At 49.2% G+C, this 21132-nt stretch overlaps 1 protein-coding gene across 1 annotated transcript in view; it reads right to left on the minus strand.

The window, feature by feature from the left end:
* Positions 1-21132, minus strand: part of LOC119970940 (otogelin-like) — a 323755-nt gene that overhangs the window by 261591 nt on the left and 41032 nt on the right. The window contains 2 exon segments of the mRNA XM_038806051.1: positions 3054-3231; positions 15624-15756. Coding sequence (XP_038661979.1) covers positions 3054-3231; positions 15624-15756 — 311 coding nt within the window.

Here is a 21132-nt window from a genome sequence, read left to right on the forward strand (position 1 = left end):
AATGGAAGGAAATATTGGGTGGAATACAAAGCAGGCTGTTGATTTGTTTCCACGATTGCCAGAAACAAATAAATATCCCACTGATTTTAATGGATAAAGAATCACTGTGCTTTGCATAATTCTGCAAATAACTTTAAATGCTAAAAAACACATGCTGTGAGAAAATACTAAATATGATTTAATATTGACTGTCCATTCCACACCTACTGTCTCATTGTGGGGAAATGCTAAGAGTTTAATATAAGGAAAGAAAATTGAAAAGCCAAGAAACCATGGGGTAGATTTTCTCATCCACCACCAAGGGTGGATTATAAAGCAACAGTGGCAGAGGCCTTACAGTGAATCTCTATCTTCTCTTGATTAAAGATGTTGTGTGGTGAGAATAAAAATAATTTAAGTAAGTAAATTGCCAAGAAAATAAAGTAATGATGACCCTTAGCGTAACCGTAGTATCTAATCACAGCTAATTACTAATGGCTATAGAAGCAGCTGTGGACAACACTGTCTGTTCCAGGTAATGTTTGTAAGCTGAGCCCAATGATTTTCCTTAATCACTATCCCTTCAACTATGAACCTCTGCCCTCATTGCAACAGATAATTAGCCACTTTTTATTTCCTGCTGAGTTCACTGACTGAAAATCACTTCTCCGTTGGTTTGAAATGAGAAATAATAAATATTTTCTAACCTGTCAGGTCTTTAACAAATGCACTGGACATTTCAATACAACAATATCTATCTGTATCTTTTTGTAATTCTTACATCTTCATAAACTTCCACAAAATCTTGTATGATAAGTTTAAATGCGAGTGAACGGATGAGCAAATGGGTGAGCGGATGAGGTGGGTAAGTTTGATAGGTGAGTAAGTGTGTAGGATCAGTGAACAGGATGTGGGTATGTGGGTGGGTGGATATATGGATGAGTTGGGTAATTGGGTGAGTGGACAGTCGGGTCAAGGGGGTAGTCAAGTTGGGTCAGGTTGGGAGGGATAGTGAGGTCGGGCCGAGAAGGTAGTCCGGTTTGGCCAATGGGTATTCAGGTTGTTTGGTTAGTTGGGTCAGGTCAGGGAGGTAATCCAGGGGTAGTCTGGTGGTCGGGTGGCAGTCAGGAAGTCGGGAGGGGGTGTCAGGAGGAAGTCAGAAGTGGTGCATGTACCTTGAGCTCCTGAGTCAGGGTGGGGATGTTTTAGCTTATCAGCATGGGGACCATTGTGTTTTAATTGCCTACCCTCCACCCACTAAGGAGCTAAAATACCTCCCCCGCTATCCTTGCACTGCCTGTCCCTCCGTCACACAAAGGGTGAGGCAGTAAAATGGGGCCTCACCAGGAAAGATTTGGGAAGCAATAGGCAATAACAATATTGTTTACCGTGCAGAATTAGGATAGGAGCTTGCACTCAAATTGAAGAGACCAAGTTGGACCAAAGGATTCAACTGTCTTTTTGAAGTTATCAGTCTCTATGGGTAACATTATTATTGTTAATATTATTAGTAACACTAACAAGTCAACACAGTGAAACAGGGACAAAAACATATCTCATAATTATTTTAAATTGTATATATTTTCCGCCAAAGCAGAACTGTTGAATTTATAAAGCACTAACTCACACCTATGTTTTATTGACAGCTAATAGTTGGAATAGCTATATTTTCTGATAGCATTAAAACAATAGGAAAATTTAAGATGCTAATTGGGTCATATGATATGCATAGAACCTCAATTGCCCTTGAGTGCCGTAATTCTATGTAATTTTTGACAAACATCAAATGGTGTTCCAGCCTCAGGGGATTCCACATAGCAGTTCCTCTTAAATTTTGTGCAACTGGGGGAGCAGGTGTGCTCCTTTAGAGTGCACAGACTCAGCCTGAAACAGTAACGTGTGAGTTTCTATATACCACTCCACAGAGTAGGGCTCCCCCACCAGGAACCCATCTTCCTCCAGGCCAGCTGGCTGGACTGACTTATATTCTGGTAGCTCAAAGTCTAATGCTACTCTTGGGTCTTTGGCTTTGTGACTGCAACCCACTGGCCCGAAGCAACAGCAACCGAGGCCCACTTATCCTGCTGAGAGCCAGGCCTCTCAGCAGGATAATTATGTAATTTGTCAGAAAGATAGGACTCCATGGAAATTGACCTCACTGTGAATAACTATGCTAGTATGAGGCAATCTTCTAATTTAAAAAAAAGATATCACACAGTGGATGTAAAATAAAACTTATTACTGTAAGAAGAAACTTAAGCTAAGAATTTCTGCATATTATTGAAAACAAGCAAAGTTCTTTGGAAAGTATTAGAAAGTCCTACAATTCATTTATTTAATATTAGCTCAGGATAGTTTAATTTAGATTTTCAGTCTCTAGCTGTGATAAGTTACTATTACTTTGAAAAAGATAACTTATAATCTGCTTTATGGGCTCGAGTAATAAAATAAAATGTCAACTTATCCTATACGGGCAGCACGGTGGCACAGTGGTTAGCACTATTGTTTCACAGTGAGGACCCGGGTTCGATTCCAGCCTTGGGTGACTGTCAGAGTCGAGTTTATACTTTCTCCCCATGTCTGCGTGGGTTTCCTCTGGGTGTTCCAGTTTCCCCCCACCGTTCAAAGAAGTGCAGGTTAGGTGAGCTGGCCGTGCTAAATTTCCCATAGTGTCCAGGTATGTGCAGGTTAGGTTATGGGGTTAAGAGGCCAGGGCAGAGTGGGCGGGGGAGTGCACCTGGATGGAGTGCTTTTTCGGAGGGCCAATTGGCCTCGTTCTGCACTGTAGGAATTCTATGATTCGATACTTCAGGCATCATTTAAGCACCTAGTACAAATGAAGAATAGGCATATGTTTGGCACAAAAGGGTCGAAGTTCCTGCCAAGTTTCAGGCATTGATATGAAATAAAACCCTACTACTCAACAGCAGTAGTGTTAGAAATTAATCCTTGTTGAGAACTAACACAAAGGTTTAGGTACAGAAATTTTCTAATTATGACCAATATTCTTTGTAGCCAAATTGTAGTCAGTCATTAAGTTCTAATCAAAGTCAATTAGTATGACGAATACTCACAAGAAATCATCCTGAATATTGTCATTGAATGTTCCACAGAGTCCAATGGTATCCTCTTTCCATCTCGCATCCACCTGGATGTAGAGCCGCCTCCCCTCTCTATCATACTGCAAACACAGTCCAAAGTCTGTCTTAAGTTGCACAAACATAGAGCTAAGCTCAGTGACTTCAAACAAATCTGTTAAAAGACAAGGAAATGTATTATTGAGGACATTGTGTGAAATTTCTGTTTGAGCAGGTTGATGTCAAACTGATTGTACTAATTGGCTGAAGTTTTACCAAGTCTGTTAGGTGCAATGCCAACAGCAATTAGGTTAGATATGTTTCTCAAGTTCACACATGCACAATGGACCTCATTATGAATATTCAAATGTAACCTATGTTAGGATACCAGAGCAGTTCCCAACTTTTTTTAGGATATCGGACGAGAACCCTGAACAATTTCTCAAATTGTAAAACCGTGAGGAAAGGATACTTCACCCCAGGAGTGATGACTCTGACCAGTAGTCATTTTTTATGTTAAAACAAACATTAGTTTAAACACAGTATTAACATCAAAGAAATAGCTTTACAATTAACAGTTAAACAGTTCTTGAATAAAAGGAAAAACTTTAACTTACTATGTACACCTGCCACTAATTTTAATTAAGCAACCCAATACAACCTAATGCCATACATAAAGTTGACAAAACAGGTTTACTTGTGTACCTTGGTGGAGAGACATTTTGGAGAGCCCCTTGCAAGAGCAGATCCAGTACACTTCTATCTTGTTAGGCCCATCTACTCAACATAACAGCATTTAGCAAAACTGCAAACTACAGACAGACCTGGCTCCTCCCATTAATTACATCATCTGTATCCCACTAAGATGTCCCATGACCTGCTTAGCTAGGACTAAATACAATCCCTCAAATGATCTCATCCTCAGGGAACCATCGAAAATATAAACACTATTCCATTAACTCCTTATCTTTAACCAAGTAAGTAGTTGGAATTAATGATTACCTCATTATTTTACAACTCCTTAATTACAGCTTTAGCAGACACACATTCTGGGTACTATTTCTTTAATACTTTTATTGAGGCATTTAATAAAATACCAACACAAGAGTAAGAGCTAACAGGAACCTGATAATAAATAAATAACTACCGAAATGCCCCAACCTCCCTGTCATTCCCCTCCTCCAGTCCTGCCTTCCCCATTTTAACCCTTTTATTCCCCCCCACCCGGTCCATGCCGACACCTCAATTTCCCTAGAAGAGGTTGTTAAACGGCTTCGGACAAACCTATCAACTGACCTTCTTAAAGTGAACTTGATTTTCTCCAGCCTTAGGAACTCCGTGAGGTTGCTCACCCATACCCCAGTTTGGGTGGCTCCGAGTCCCTCCACTCCAGCAAAATCCATCTCCAGTCTAGCAGGGAAGAAAAGGCCAGAAAACCGGCCTCTTTCGCCCCCTGGACTCCTGGCTCTTCTGACTCACCAAATATCGCCACTTCTGGACTCGGGGCCATCTTCACCCTCAGCACCTCAGACATAACATCCGCGAACCCCTGCCTGAACCGCTTCAGTTTCGGACATGCGCAAAACATGTGGACATGGTTTGCAGACCACCCCGCGCACCACCCACATCTGTTCTCAAACATTTTGGGTACATTAACCGAGGGGGCAATTCTCCGTCCTCATTATGCTGTCGCTCAAGTGTAACGATCCGGTGAATACCGGGAGAGGCCAAAAACGAGATCCGTGCATGCGTCAAACAGTTTGTGATACAACTGGCCCATTCCCGTACACAAAATCGGGATCTCGCTAGCATGGCGAGAAACCAATTATCGCCACTTATTGATTTGATTTTTATTGTCACATGTACGGAAGTACTGTGAAAAGTATTTTTCTGAGGCCAAGCGAACATACACAGTACGTATATAGTAGACAAAAAGAATAATCAACAGAGTACATTGACAAATGGTGCATCGACAAACAGTGATTGGTTACAGTAGGGAACAAGGGGCCGAACAAAGCAAATACATGAGCAAGAGCAGCATAGGACGTCATGAATAGTGATCTTACAGGTAACAGATCAGTCCAAGGGTGAGTAATTGAGGAGTCTTATAGCTGTGGGGAAGAAGCTATTCCTATGTCTGGATGTGCGGGCCTTCAGACTTCTGTACCTTCTGCCTGATGGAAGGGTCTGGAAGAAGGCAATGCCTGGCTGGGATTGGTCTCTGATAAGGCTATCTGCCTTCCTGAGGCAGCGGGAGGTGTATACAGAATCAATGTGGGGGTGGCAGACATGTGTGATGCGCTGGGCTGAGTTCACCACACACTGTAGTTTCTTGCGATCTTGGACCGAGCAGTTGCCATACCAAGCTGTGATGCAACCAGATAGGATGCTCTCTATGGCACATCTGTAGAAGTTCATGAGAGTCGATGCAGACATGTCGAATTTCTTTAGTTTCCGTAGGAAGTAGAGACATTGTTGGGCTTCCTTGACTGTTGCATCAACGTGAGTGGACCAGAACAGACTGTTGGTGATGGTGACCCCCAGGAACTTAAAGCAATCGACAATCTCCACTTCGGAGCCATTGTTGAAGGTGGGAATGTGAGCCGTGCTTTGCTTCCTGAGGCCGATGATCAGTTCCTTGGTCTTTCCAACATTTAGAGAGAGGTTGTTTTCGGTACACCATGCAACCAAGTGATTTATCTCCCTTTTGTAGTCTGATTCGTCGTTGTTTGAGATACAGCCCATCACAGTCGTGTCATCCACAAATTTACAGATTGAGTTGGAGTTAAATCATGCTGCACATTCATGTGGGTATAGGAAGTACAGTAGAGAACTGAGCACACATCCTTGTGGGGCCCCGGTGTTGAGGTGCTGTTCCCTATCCTGACAGATTGTGGTCTGTTGGTGAGGAAGTCAAGTATTCAACTGCACAGGGAGGGGTCAGGTCCAAGATTGCAGAGTTTGGTTATTAGTCTTGTGGGGATAATGGTGTTGAAAGCGGAGCTGTAGTCCAGGAACAGCAGCCTTACGTAGGTATCCTTGTTGTCGAAGTGTTCGAGTGTTGATTATAGAGCCAGGGAGATAGCATCTGCAGTGGACCTCTTGCGGTGATCGGCAAACTGCAGTGAATTGAGACCATCTGGTAGGCTGGCGTTGATCTGTCTCATGACTAGCCGCTCGAAGCATTTCATGATAACAGTCGTCAGGGCCACTGGTCGGTAGTCATTGAGACAGGCTACCTTGTTCTTCTTTGGTACTAGTGTTATGGTGGTCTTCATGAAGGATGTGGGGACCTCAGAGCGGAGGAGTGAGGTGTTGAAGATATCTATGAAGACACTCGCCAGCTAGTCTGCGCAGGCTCTGAGTGCTCGCCCAGGGACTCCGTCGGAGACTGTTGCTTTCCGTGGATTCACTTTCAAGAAGGCAGCTCCTCTGAGGCTGTAATAGTGGGTATGGATGTGTCCAAGGCTGTTGGTGCAGGTGGCACTGATGCATTGGTTGACTGCTCAACGCGGGCATACAATTTGTTCAGATCATCGGGTAGGGATGCTCCAGTCCCAGAAATTCCGCCTGGCCTTGCTTTGTAGCTTGTGATCTTGTGTAGGCCCTGCCATAGTCGTCGTGGGTTAGTGTCATTGGCCTGGGACACAAGTTTGATGCGGTATTGTCTTTTTGCATCCCTGATGGATTTCCGTACGTCGTATCTGGATTTCTTATATAGGGCAGGGTAGGTTTCCGATTGGGGAATACCCATATTGTCTTCTTTGGTACACAGTCCTCGACTCATTTACTGCTGAAGTCTGTCACGGTGGTTTCGTACTCGTCCAGGTTAGCTGCTGCGGCCTTGAATAAGGACCAGTCAAAGCAGTCATGGAGGATGACCTCAGATGCCTTGGGCCAGCACTGCACGGTTTTCTTGACTGGCTCAGCACGATTGAGTTGGTGTTTGTAAGTAGGAACACCGACTTGGGGTCGGACTTGCCAAAGTGTATTTGGGGAATGGAACGGTAGGTACCTTCGATGCTCATGTGGCAGTGGTCCAGGGTGTTTGCACCTCTAGTGGGGCAGGAGATATGTTGATGGAGTTTGGGTAGAACTTTCCAGGGGTTTGCATAGTTGAAATCCCCGGCCACGATTGTCAGGGCTTTGGGGTGATTTGTTACTTGGTTAAGCCCTACTTCCATACAATTAACGAGAGGCACCCCATAACCAATAGCCTCCTGTCATTCATCGGGCTCCCCAGCAAGTGCTCATGCTGGCTCGGGTTAGTACTCCTTTTAAAAACCAGGAAACTGGCGGAAAGGTTTCTGTGGGGAGCTGAGGAGGTGAGGAGCCATCTTTGCTCACAGACAAAGAGCCCGTGGGTGCTGGGCTTGCCACCCCAGTGCTCGGTGGGTGTTTGAGGATCCTCGGCTGGAGGTGGGGGATCCTCCGCAGCGGTGGACCTTCATAGGGGGGATTGGTGGTGGCATGCGCTGGGGGGGGGGGGGCAACCGCTCACAGCACCACCCTGCTAACTCCTGGATTGTGTGTACCCATTCTGGGGCAACTCCTGTCCCTGCTGGTCGGCCCCAATGACCACCTATAACCTCCACTGACTGCTGAGGCCTTTGGCCGCACGGCTGAAGGCTATTGCTGATAGGGAATTGGCAATCATGGTTAAGTAAGCACTTAACACATGCCAAGCGGATTCCCGTGGGTGGGCCATGTAGCATGTGCAGGTCATTGCCTGGCATCACAATCAACCCTGATGCCGAAACACTGTGCTTGAACACTGCGGGAGGCAACACCACACACACAACATCCGAACACCCAAGGGATGGTACACAGCTCCAAGGACATGCCCATGGCCAGAGGGTGGGGTGAGCACCATAAGGATGCCATGGGGGGATGCCTGGAGAGATAGGCAAAAGGTCTGGGGGGTCAGCCCGCATTGTGAAAGTGAAAGAGGCATCATAATGGTTGTGTGAAAAGGTGTTTAATGTGTTGTACAAACCCCACTCCCAATGGTACCATCCTCCCCACCCCTACCTAACCCCCTCCAGCAATCTCCCCCACCCCGCCCTCAGTGATCCTCAACATGCTTGGCCCGCTTAGCTCTACCACTACATCCCAGCAAATCGGCTGGCGAGTCATCATTTTGTGCCGAGAAACCTGTGTTGCCTCGCTAAGTGGAGCAAATAACGTTGAATAGTGTTGCCGGCCTCGCTGGGCCAAGCATCGGGAAGCTTACGGCAATTCCCAGTCGCTATCACACTTGGAATTGCACCCCTAGACTCTTTAAAATTTTACTGAAACAAATATATACCTTAATCCAGGTACTGCAACAGAAATAAAATTCAATGGGTGGGATTCTCCGTTGGTCAACACCAAAACCGGGAAAGGCGATTGGGCGGAGAATCGGTTCCGATGCCAAAATACGGCAGGTGCCGATTTGATGCCAAACCTTGATTCTCCGTCACCTCGACAGCGCTGTTAATGTGTACTGGAACACACGTACAGTGAACAGTGTTTACATGTCATTAGTGGTATTCTCCGGGGCCTCCACGATTCTGCACCTCCGATGGGCAGAGTTCCTAACAGCACGGTTCACTTGTACCTTTAAAATTCATGAAACCGGCGCCGTGGCTGCTGAGGGAGAGAGTGAGGAGGTAGGATCCGGAGAGGAGCAACTGTGGGCTGCTGGCCCGGACATTGGCCATTGGCCCAGCTGGCTGAGGTGTGGGGGGCCCTGTCAGAGCCGGAGGAGGTGGGAGGGAACGGGCAGAACAGGCCGAGTGGCGGGGGTGAACCCCCCAACGGGACTGGGGAGTGTGCAGGCAAGGACCACCGTTACAGCGGCCATCTTGCTGCATGCCCATTGACAACGGCCACACGGATGCCCCCACCCCCAAATCCTGCACGCCACCCCCCCCCCCCCCCCCCCCCCGCCATACAACCCCCGCCCCACCTGGCAACCACCCACTGCCGGCCCACCCAGGGCAACACCCACAGTGCCAGCCAATGGTACCCTGGCTTCAGGGCCAGGTGCCAGGGCAAGGCCCCCACGGTGCCAGGCACTGATGGGGCTAGGGGTGCGGGGTTGGGGGTGGAAGGGACATGCGGGGGAAGATCACACAGTGTCAACAGGGGGCACCATGTAGCCCAGTGGACCCGGTTGGACACAGGGGGTATGCACCATGCTAAAATGTCGACATTTCGCCCCCTGCAGACAATAAATATTGGAATACAAGCAGCAATGGTGACCCTCCTGCTGATTGCCGCAGCCCGGGGGGATGAACTGAGGCTGTACGAGCTGGAGCTGCTCGAGGAGGAGGAGGAAGCTGCAGCAGCAGAGCCTGCTGCAGCAGAGCGGGCAGCTGCGGTGCGTGCAGCAGAGGGGCAGGTGGCAGCTGCCCAGGATGGAGAGCCAGGCACCCAACAGGCCAAGAAGGAGGGGGTGCCAAGGAGGTGCCACATGAGGCCTCGTGTGTACTGGCACCTCCTGTTATTTGAGGCCCTGTCGGACCAGGCATGCCGTCAAAGACTGCGGCTGAGCAGAGAGACAGTGCAACATATCTGCCAGATGATAGCACACCTGACCCAGGGGGTATTGGGGAGGACACCCGCTCCCAGTGGCCGTCAAGGTGACGGTCACCCTGGACCTTTAAGTGACGGGGTCCTTCCAGACGCCAAGTGGGACATGTCCAGGATCTCACAGACATTGGTGCACAGATGCATTCGCGCCATCACAGAGGCCCTAAATGCCCAGACAGATCAATACCTCTATTTCAATGTGGATCGGGCCCACCAGTATGCACGGGCAGTGGGATTCGCCGGCATCGATGGGATGCCCTGGGTCCAGGGGGTGATCGACAGGATGCATGTCCCCCTACGAGTACCTCCAGATGACCGATCGCTTTACACCAACCGAAAGGGGTTCCACTCGATGGACATGCAGCTGATATGTGACCATCAGCTGTGCATCATTCACTTCTGCACACGATACCCAGGCAGTGTGCATGACACCTTCATCCTGTCACACTTGATGATTCCTGACATGTTCGAGACACCTACCCCAGCTTAGGGGTTGAGTCCTGGGCAACAGGGGTTATTTGGTGCGGTAATGGCTACTGACGCCTATCCGGAGGCCACAGACTGATGCGGAGATCCGCTACAACGGCGCCCATATAGCGACCAGGGGTGTAATCGAGTGGTACTTCGGCCTCCTGAAGATGCGGTTCAGTGCCTGGACCACTCTGCAGGGGCCCTCCAGTATGACGCTGAGAGGGTCACCCGCATCGTGGCGGCCTGTTGCGTCCTACACATCGCACAGCAGAGTGCCGATGTGCTGGAGGAGGAGTAGGAACGGCAGGTCTCGTCTGACAGGAAGGTACGAAGGAGGATGGGGATGGGCAGAACATGGAGCTCAGACAGGCACGGGAGACCGCACAATGTGTGCACCAGCGCCAACGCACACGGGACGCTCTGATAGCCTCCAGGTTCACCAACTAGGAGGGTGGGGACTGGCCACACCCCCTCACGCCCTCCCGGCCACGTCCCACCTGCAACCCCCTCCGTGATTCCTACCTTCCGCACTACAGTGTGGGGGTCCTAGGTTGGCAGTACAGGGACTGCCCATTCCCCCCTCAACATCCGCCCATTTCCCCTCCCCCGCCAAGCCACGTCAGACCAGCCATCATACAGTGCACAGAGACAGGTTGTAACAGTGTAACAGGTGTTTATTGTGAACAAATATATACAGATTTGTGCCCTAACCCAAAAAACTAAACTGCACCCTGCACCCGAGCCAACTTAACTGGTGTCCACTTTTCTGGCCTTAAGGGCCCGAACGCTATGTCCAGATGGATCCCTAGATGGTACAGCAGGGGTGGGGATGGCCTGCTGTGATTCCCGCCCTGTGACCTGGGTCTCCGTTACCGGGCCACTTCTGGGGCGACCGGGCCTAGATGGGCCCGGCTGCTGCTCGGGTATCCCAGGTGGCGTGATGCCGCCCTGTTCTGCCTGCTCTCCACCAGATGCGCCAGGGACAAGAGGGTGTGGGGAGTCTGAGGTGCTACGGTGTTCCGTCACCTCCCCTGTGGGAGACACCGGCACAGGCCCCATCACTTCCTCCTCCCTCGGGGTGCCCAATGGCCCGCAGGCTACTACATGGGATGGGGGTGCAGGGGAAGCTACCCCCTGAGGCTCTTGCATCACCTGGCACTTCCAGTCCTAGAGGCCCACTCTGGCCTTGACATAGGTCTGCATGCTCGCAGCCATGGAGCACAGGGAGTGGACCATCTCCATCTGGGACATTGCCACATCATGCTGCATCTGTGCCACCACCTCCTGGATTTGTGTCACATCAGCCAGTGACTGGGCCATCTCCCTCTGGGGCTGGGCCCTCTCCCTCTGTGTCTGCACCACGTCGGCCAGCGCCGCCGATGTTCCCAACTATGGCCTGTTGTGACTGGGCCACACTCAGGAGCGCCGCTGCGATTTCCAGGTGGCACTGTGACATGGTTGCCTGTGAGGTAGTAACCCTGTCCTAGGCCTCGGCCTGTACCTGCACAGAAAGCCCCAGGTCTTGGACATGCTGATCCATAGCCAAACTTGTTGCCCGCAATGCATCCACTGCGGACGCCACCCGTGTGGTGTTGGCCTGGGTGGCAAGCATGGTCGGCACCATCCCCTGCTCCTGCACACGGTTGGACTCCTCCAACTGCACCTGCAGGTGCTGGATGCTCGCCGACAACCACTCATGTAGTCCCTGGCTCTGTGACTGCATCTCTACAATCAATGGGACTGTCTGCTCCAGGAGCCCGAGATCCGTCTGGAAGGTAGCTAGTTCCTCGGGTCGGACTGCCCTCCGACTGTCCGCCCCTGCTGTACCAGGTCAACTGTGTGGTGCGCATCAGAGAGTGTCCCAGGAGCCTCTTCACTAAAATGGCCAACCGAGGTGAGTGTCTCTGGGATGGTGGAGGGTGTTGGCGATAGCTGCGATGGAAAGTCAGTGTTATCCTTTGACCTATGCTCTGGGGTGTCCTGAGTCTCGGGTGGGCGGCTGGTGTCAGAGCTGCTCCCATCACGGCTCGGCTCGGAACTCGAGCTGTGCACTGACTGGGGGCGAGGGACGGCAGATGGAGATGGATCATCCTATCTCTAGCAGGTCCGGCAAGACACAAGACAAGACATATGATTGGACTGCGGGCCGGGGGTAGTGGGGGTGGGCTGAGGGGTAGGGGTGGGGGGGTGGTGATGTGGGGGTGGTGTAGGGAGGAGTGTGGGTGGCGGTGAGAGTGGTGTTGGTGGTATGGGGATGAGGATAGTATGGTGGTGTTCGGGGGAGGTGTTGACACACATGTCACAGGGAACCGCCACTAAGCGGGGTCTCACTTCCTCACCCGCGGGTGAGCTCCACCTCGGCAACCTCCCTTTCCTCCGGGCTGCAAATCATGTCCAGGACCCTCTGCCCTGCCATGGTGAGGGGCCGCAGGTCCGGCGGTCCCCTTCTGTCTTTTCCCGCACCCGGCAGTTGTGCGCGACCTTCTCCTGGGGGTTGGGGTGAACATAAAATGACCAGCCCATGGGGTGGCTAGGCGATGGCCTCAATGGCCAGGTCATCCAACCATGGTAGCTGGTATGGGTACCCGCATTTGGTGCTGGGTGGGGGTATGGCCATCCTCTGGGAGGGGGTGGGGGGTAGGGTTGCTGGTGTGTGGGATGGAGTTAGTGCCAGGAGCACACTGCTGCCTACTCACCCTGGCCGCCCTGAGGAGGTTGTACAGTTTTTTCCGGCACTGCTGGCCCGTCCAGATGGTGTTGCCCACGGCGCTCACGGCCTCTGCCACCTGCGCCCAGGCACTACGAACAGCGGAAGCTGGCAGCCTCCTTCCCGGGTCGGGGTACAGGGTCATCCGCATCTCCTGCATCGCATCCAAGAGGGCCTCCAGCTCAGCATCTGTAAACCTCAGGACTGCTCTCCTCGCTGCCACCTTGTTGGCTGGGCTGGTGTGTGTGTGGAGGGAGATTTGTTTATATGCGGCTGCAGCTTGTCAACCTTTGGGTCTCAATCGCAAAATCGGTGATTCCGGCACCATTTCTCATTGGAATCGATCGTGTTCCACGTGGCACCAGTGCTAGCCCCTTTGCAATAGCGGAATCGGTCCAGGTGTGGCGCCAGTTTTTCTGTTGTGAAAGTCCACGAATTCTGCATTGGCGTCAACGCTTCAGGCTGGATTATCCGTTTAGTCGGCACTTATTCCCGGGTGTTTTACTACGTCAAATCCGCACCGAACCCTCACCGATTCCAGGACTGGTGAGGGGCTAGCAACGGCGCTGGGTAAAACCCCCAGCTCCCGCGCCAAAAACGGCTGCGGTATGGCCGTACAACATTGCGTCGGCCATGCATAGACCCGACCCGCCAAATACGGCCCCACAGGCCACCCCCTACCAGTTTCCCCAGCCCTTGTGATCCCTCGGAGGGGGGAGCATTACAGGAGGGCCTTTCCATGACATGCCAATGGCATTTCAATGGCGTGCGGCGTGCGACGCAATGACGTATTTTGGAGGGGGTGGAGACTTGAAAACCGGCATCAAACTGGGATTCTCTGATCGACTTTTACAATATCGGCGTTGGGCAACGGAGAATCCCATCCTTAGTCTCAGAAACAGAGAACCCCACCCATTATATATACCAATTTCTTACATTCATCACACACTTGAAATGTGGAATTGTGATGGTGAGCAGGAAGTAAAGAAACTTCAAGGTGATTTGGACAGATTGATTGATAGGGCAAAATCATGGCAGATTCAGTACAATGTAAATAATTGTGAAGTTATCCACTTCAATACGAGAAACAGAACGGCAGAGTATTATTTAACTGGTGATAGATTAGAAATTGTTAAAGTACAAAGAGATCTGGGTGTCCTTGTAAATCAGTCATTGAAAGCAAGCATGCAGTACACAAACAGTTAGGAAGGCGAATGGTGTATTGGCCTTCATTGCAAGAGGATGTGAGTACAGGAGCAAGGATGTCTGACTGCAGCTATTCAGGACCTTGATGAGACCAGATCACACCTGGAGTACTGTATGCAGTTTTGGTGTCCTTACCTTTGACAGAGTGCAGCAAAGATTCACCAGACTGATTCCTGGGATGGCAAGTTTGTAATTTGAGGAAAGATTGGGTCGACTCGGCCTGTATTCACGGGAGTTTAAAAGAATGAAAGAGTATCTCATTGAAAAGTATAACATTCTGTCAGGGCTGGGCAGACTGGATGCAGGGATGATGTTTCCCCTGGCTGGATGGTCTAGGACAAGGGGTCACAGTCTCAGGGAGAAGCAGGAAGAATCTGGAGGTTAGCGTGCCAAGAGTTAAAGGCTGAACGGCAATCATTGGCACTCACACACAAAAGTGGTGCTTAAGTGGGTATAATTGCATCATTGTTGGACTTCAGGCATGTCAATTGAGTTACAACTGAACCATCTCAGCAGCAATGTGATAATTATTACTGCCATGTTTTTCCATTAGATTTTCTCATGTCAATAATCCGCATTCAGAGGCCACTCTGCACAGATTTGAGTGGATTGGACAGTCTGTGATGACTGCCCAACCCACTGCAACCCAAGCAGCCCATGGCCCAGCATCAAAAGACGGCCTCAGGAATTATGCTTTTCACCTATATGTCCCCCAATCCTTCACCCCGGTACATTGGAGTCTTCCCCTGGTAACCTGGAGCCTTCCCCCTGGGACCCTTCCAGTGTTCTTCCCCGACCAGGCCCCTGATGCCCTAAAGTCCCCCCCCCCCCCCCGTACACTACATTTTTCCATTGTTGTCTCCTAACCCTTCTCCCTGGAGCCTTCCATCCGGTACCTGACAGATTTCCCCCTTGTACTCTATAGTTTCCAATCTGGTCCCCCCAGGGTCTTCCACCTAGTACCCTGGAGTCTTACCCTCCTCCCGGTACCCTGGAGCCTCCTCTAATGGGTACCCTGGTACCCTGTAAATGTACCGAAAATCAAAATAGAAATTGGGCTGGATTCTCCGCCCCGCCTTGCCACATTTCCGTTTCACCCCGCCAGCGGGATGCTCCGTTACGCCGGCCGGTCAATGTGGGGCAGCCCCGTGCCATTGGGAAACCCCCGGGCTGCCGGCGGAGAATCCAGCCCAATGTCTCTGAAATAAATGCAGTTCTCACTCCATCTCAATGATATAAAAATGTCAAATCATTAGCACCAGCTGTTGTATTAAAAGATGAAAAAGAATCTATTTCCACCAAGCAAAGCTGATAGAAACTACAGGCTAAAAATTGCCAACATTGGTTAATATTTCGAGATCACTGCATGGTAATAACAAGTAGCTAATGAAAATACAAGTACTACATTTGACTGTTCTTATTATATGAACATGGCTCTACATAATTATTGCAAATTGTCAGGTGGGCAGGCGAACAAATTGATAGACTGCCGAATATAATTCCTGAAAATGCTATGGGGCAGCAATGTGCACTTTTTGAAAGAGAAAGGGAAAGACATGTTTGAAGCTTTGCAAAGATTGTAATAGCAATAAGTCACTATTTCATACCATCTTTATAAGGCAAGCTGATCCTGTACTGATTAGAATGGTACACCTCTCCTGAATGAGTCAATGTCACTTGTTTCTTCACATCTTCATCAACAACCAGACTCACTGACTGAATACAGGCACCGTTTAGATTCTGAGAAAAGAAGCAACAGAGACAATTTAGAATTTCATAATAGGAACGATTTACCGGCTTTGTTGCGCCCGACTTGGTGTTGGGATGAGGCCATCTTGCCCGCGCTGGGTGAGTTCCAGATCAGCATATTTAAATGAGTCTCATCTAAATATGTATGCGCTGGATTCTCCTGGCTCCCAGGAACTAATGGGTAGGGGCTGATTTAGCACAGGGCTAAATCGCTGGCTTTGAAAGCAGACCAAGGCAGGCCAGCAGCACGGTTCAATTCCTGTACCAGCCTCCCCGAACAGGCGCCAGAATGTGACGACTAGGGGCTTTTCACAGTAACTTCATTTGAAGCCTACTCGTGACAATAAGCGATTTCTTCTTTTTTGTTCCCCAGCGAGGACTCAACCTGCGCCGCTTTGCACTGGATAATAAACATGGGCCAGGCATAATGGCACTTGGGGGATTCCCAGGTCATTGGATATGCCTGGGTTATTTGGAAAGGGCAGAGTGGCACTCTGGCTCTTCCTCTGGCACTCGGCACCTTGGCACTGCCAGCCTGGCACTTTGGCACTGCCACCCTGCCACATCCAAGATGCCCAAATGGCACTGCCAGGCTGGCAGGGGCACTTCCAGGGCAGCACTGCCATGGGTTGTGACCTGAGGGGAGCCATGCCCATAAAACGAGGGGATGAGGGGGTATGAAGGCTGGGGAGAGGTGATGGGCGGGGTATTAAAGGACCTCATAAAGGTTGGGGACTGAAGTGTGGGGTCCTGAAAGTGGGGGGGGGGGGGGGTAGGGGGGGGTCTGAAAAGAGGGGTCACACAGCCACCCCATAGTGGAGGTGTCCTCAAAATGGCCTGATCTCTGAGGAGCCGGTCTCACCGCCGTGTTCAACTGGAAAAAGGTCTAAGGGTGGGTGGGACCTGAGAGAAACTCCCCAAGGCCCAAACAAATGATGGGTGCGAACTACCGGTCATGTTACGCCTGATTTTGCCAAGTCTGCACATTAGAGCAAGACAGCTAGTCTCACTCTAATATGCAGTTCCCAGAGGTAACCAAGGCATTGGTATCTATCCCCTTCATGTTGAAGGCCTCGGGCAAGCACCGTTCAATACTGGTCCCTTCAAACGGGGACCACACGGAACGGCACTGATGGGGGGGTCTCCCAGAGGATTGGAGGCCCCCAGGCCCTTGCCTACTGGGCAAGGTGGCACCCTAACACTGCTGGTGCCAGCCTGGCATCCTGGCAGTGCCACATGGGTGCCAGCCTGCATTGCCAGTTGGTGGGGTACTGCTAGGTTGGCATTTCCCGCAAGGAGTGATTGGGCCAGGGGTGCTCTGCGCGAGGGTGGGGGAGTGCGAAAAAGGAAGTAAGTTGGGGCTTGGGGTGGTGGTTCAAGAGTCGCCTCTGGGGTTCGAAAGTCGAGACAACGTGCACCGAAGAGTTCTGGTGAGTGGAACTCCTCAGTGCAGAAAATGGATCTAAATACAGCCTTGGCTGCACGTTCTCCCCTGAGGCCCCCGAGCTACCCAGGTGGGCTTTAGATAGTAAGGTGTTTCCTGGCGCTCCGAGCAGCAGGAAACACGCAGCTAATCTCACGCTATGGGTCTCTGTGCCCATTTGGGTAGATCGCGCCCGATAAGTGTGGGTGAATACTGGTGTGGGTATCACCAAAAACACCAATGGGAAACACCCTGCCAAGCCCACCCAAAATGACACTTAGAAATGTTTTGGTTAAATTCCACCCAATATCTGTGCTTGGTCCAATTGCTTTTAGGACATTATTTTGTGATTTCAGTCTGTCTGACAGATCCGTTAATTGGGAAAGCTAAACCAAAGGAAAGTAGACTGGAATTGTTTCAGTGTTCTCCCAATCATCTGTCACAATACTGTAGGTAATGGAAACTTCATTAATGCAGAGTGTCCAGAGTTTCTGCATGGGATGGCGAAAGAAACGTTTTGGTGCAAGTCTTAGAATTCAACCAGTTAAAGTTGAATCAAATTGAAACTTCTTCACACAATGCATCATAAGAATGTGAAACACTCTGCCATGAAATAACATGGTGTGGAGATGCCGGCGTTGGACTGGGGTGAGCACAGTAAGAAGTCTTACAACACCAGGTTTGCTTCAAATCACTAGCTTTCGGAGCACTGCTCCTTCCTCAGGTGAATGAAAAGGTAGGTTCCAGAAACATATATATAGGCAAAGTCAAGGATGCAAGACGATGCTGGCAGGTCATTAAGTCTTTACAGATCCAGAGAGAGGGGTAATCCCAGGTTAAAGAGGTGTGAATTGTCTCAAGCCAGGACAGTTGGTAGGATTTTGCAAGCCCAGGCCAGATGGTGGGGGGGTGAATGTAATGCGACATGAATCCAAGGTCCCGGTTGAGGCTGTACTCATGTGTGCGGAACTTGGCTATAAATTTCTGTTTGGCGATTCAGCGTTGTCGCGTTGTCGCGCGTCCTGAAGGTCGCCATGGAGAAGCTTCGTCAAGGGGAGGTCAAGGGGCTGGTTTAGCACACTGGGATAAATCACTGGCTTTTAAAGCGGACCAAGGCAGGCCAGCAGCACGGTTCAATTCCCGTACCAGCCTCCCCGAACAGGCGCCGGAATGTGGCGACTAGGGGCTTTTCACAATAACTTCATTGAAGCCTACTCGTGACAATAAGCGATTTTCATTTCATGTCTGACAAATCTGTTAGTTCTTTGAGGAAGTATTTATTTAGATTTCCAGAAGGCCTTCGACAACTTGCAGCATAGGAGACTGTTAAATAAGTTAAGAGCCCAAGATGTTAAGGGTAAGATCTTGGCATGGATAGAGGATTGGCTGACTGGCAGAAGGCAGAGAGTGGGGATAAATGGGATGGCAGCCAGAGACTAGTGGTGTGCCTCTGGGATTTGTGCTGGGACTACAATTTTTCACAATATACATTAATGATCTGGAAGAAGGAACTGAAGACACTGTTGCTAAGTTTGCAGATGATACAAAGATCTGCAGAGGGACAGGTAGTTTTGAGGATGGGGGGGGGGGGGTGCAGAAGGACTTGGACAGGCTAGGAGAGTGGGCAAAGAAGTGGCAGATGGAATACAATGTGGAAAAGTGTGAGGTTGTGCACTTTGGAAAGAGGAATGGAGGCATAGACTATTTTCGGAATGGGAAAACGCTTAGGAAATCAGAGGCGCAAAGGGACTTGGGAGTCCTTGTTCACAATTCTCTTAAGGTTAACATGCAGGTTCAGTCGGCAATTAGGAAGGAAAATGCAATGTTGGCATTCATGTCGAAAGGGATGTACTTCTGAGGATGTATAAGGCTCTGCTCGGACCCCATTTGGAGTATTGTGAGCAGTTCTGGGCCCCGTATCTAAGGAAGGATGTGCTGCTCTTGGAAAGGGTCCAGAGGAGGTTCACAAGAATGATCCCTGGAATGAAGAGCTTGTTGTATGAGGGACGGTTGAGGACTCATGGCCATGTCAGAGACTTGTGTCCTGTACTCCAATGAAGAAAATACCGAAGCTGTACCATGCCCCACTGACTTTTCTATAAGCTGATGAATTCCTGCCTGCTTCAGATTGGAGCGGGAAATTCCCCTGCAGGCAAGGCAGGGCAATTGGCCCCTTATTCTCTCTTTATTTAACTCTCTGAGCAATAAATTAACAGTGGCTTTGGGTACAGAACTTAAATATAGCTGAAAAGAGATATAGGCTACCGAAGCCTTTCATTTTGCATTCATCAGGAAAATGCAAGAAAGCAAAATTTAATCGATCGCAACAAATGAATACAACAAGAGGAAAGTGGTGCTGATTGTTTGGCATGGTGACTCTGATTGGCTGAGGCATTGCCTTGGAAAAAGCAATGGGAAACTACAGGCTTCCCATACTCCTGGGTAATTCAAAAATAGATGCAAATCTTGAACATATTCCTTTTGTTAAGATAATGGTTCCCCGTGAATGAATGTCTGTTTCTTCTAACAAGCATAAATGAGCAATATTAAGAGCTCAATTGATTATATTAACTTAGTTTGTTAATGTAGCTGTAACGCACTCAGAATTGTTCTGCAAGTACTGCTCAATTGAGGCATCACATTTAACAGTAGTTATGTTTTGGACTTGTAAATGCGGGCTGGTTGAGTATGGTCTACACTCTGCCTAATACGAGTAACTGAAGGAACGTTTGAGTCAATCAGCCAATCATTGCAGATGCATGGCCTATGTGTCTCACGTAGTTGAGTTCAGTTTTAATGACACTGTATGCCCAAGTATAGAGGCTGGTTTAGCACAGGGCTAAATCGCTGTCTTTGAAAGCAGACCAAGACAGGCCAGCAGCATGGTTCAATTCCCGTACCAGCCTCCCCAAACAGGTGCCGGAATGTGGCGACTAGGGGCTTCATTTGAAGCCTACTTGTGACAATAAGCAATTTTCATTTCATTTCAAGTAGACAGTGTAGCCAAGAGGTTCTCTCTAGTCTAACGCTCGCTAACATTTTCATCAATTTCTACCGAGGCAAGAGATTAACCCTGTAGCGCATATGCATTTATGATACATAGATGATATGTTTGTAATCTTTGAATCTACAACCGCATGACAGGATTTCCTTGCACACCTTACCCTGCTCCATCCTGCATTCAAACTCACTTTTTAGACAAAACAATCCTTTCCTCAACTTGCTAGTTAAGAAATTTGTTAATAATTTCATCACAACTGGTTACCACAAACCTACTTCACCAGTCAATATATGCATCCTGGTTTGTGTAGCTTCATACGCTATAAGATCAGTATTCAGGCCAAGAGGTGGTGTGCTCTTTCATAGGGCTGGTGCAGACTCGATGGGCCGAATGTCCTCCTTCTACACTAAAGGGATTCTATGATAACAGGTCATTTTGACCTTCATGAAGTGCTTCTCGCTATTGTTCAACAGTTTTTCACTGTATAAAGAGGGCTAAATGTAAAATATGACGGAAACCTACTTCTTTCTCACTACTTCTGAAAATATTTGCTGCCTAGAGTGGATATTAAATATTCACCAGAGGCAGCAATAAAAACACAAATGTGTTTGAAATGTATTGAGAAAAACCAGAAGAGGAGCGAAATTCAAGCCAACAATAATTCCTTGTTCTAGTGAATTGTCTCTTTGATGACATTACATCAATCCATGTTCAGCAGGTGTTTTCATATCGACTGCTGTCTCTTTCACCAACCACTTTGCAAACGTTTTTATCTGAGCCTGCTCTCATCGTCCACACCATCAAAGACATTGACATTTCAACAGACACAGATAAGGTTCCATCGACTCAACTTCTTGTACAAATTATTGTCCTAGATGTGTCTGCAAATTTCACATTCTTAAATCTATATAGCCTTGGTGAATATCACTTTCATCGGCTTCCT

The sequence above is a fragment of the Scyliorhinus canicula genome, chromosome 9, assembly GCF_902713615.1.
Source record: "Scyliorhinus canicula chromosome 9, sScyCan1.1, whole genome shotgun sequence".
Classification (NCBI taxonomy): domain Eukaryota; kingdom Metazoa; phylum Chordata; class Chondrichthyes; order Carcharhiniformes; family Scyliorhinidae; genus Scyliorhinus; species Scyliorhinus canicula.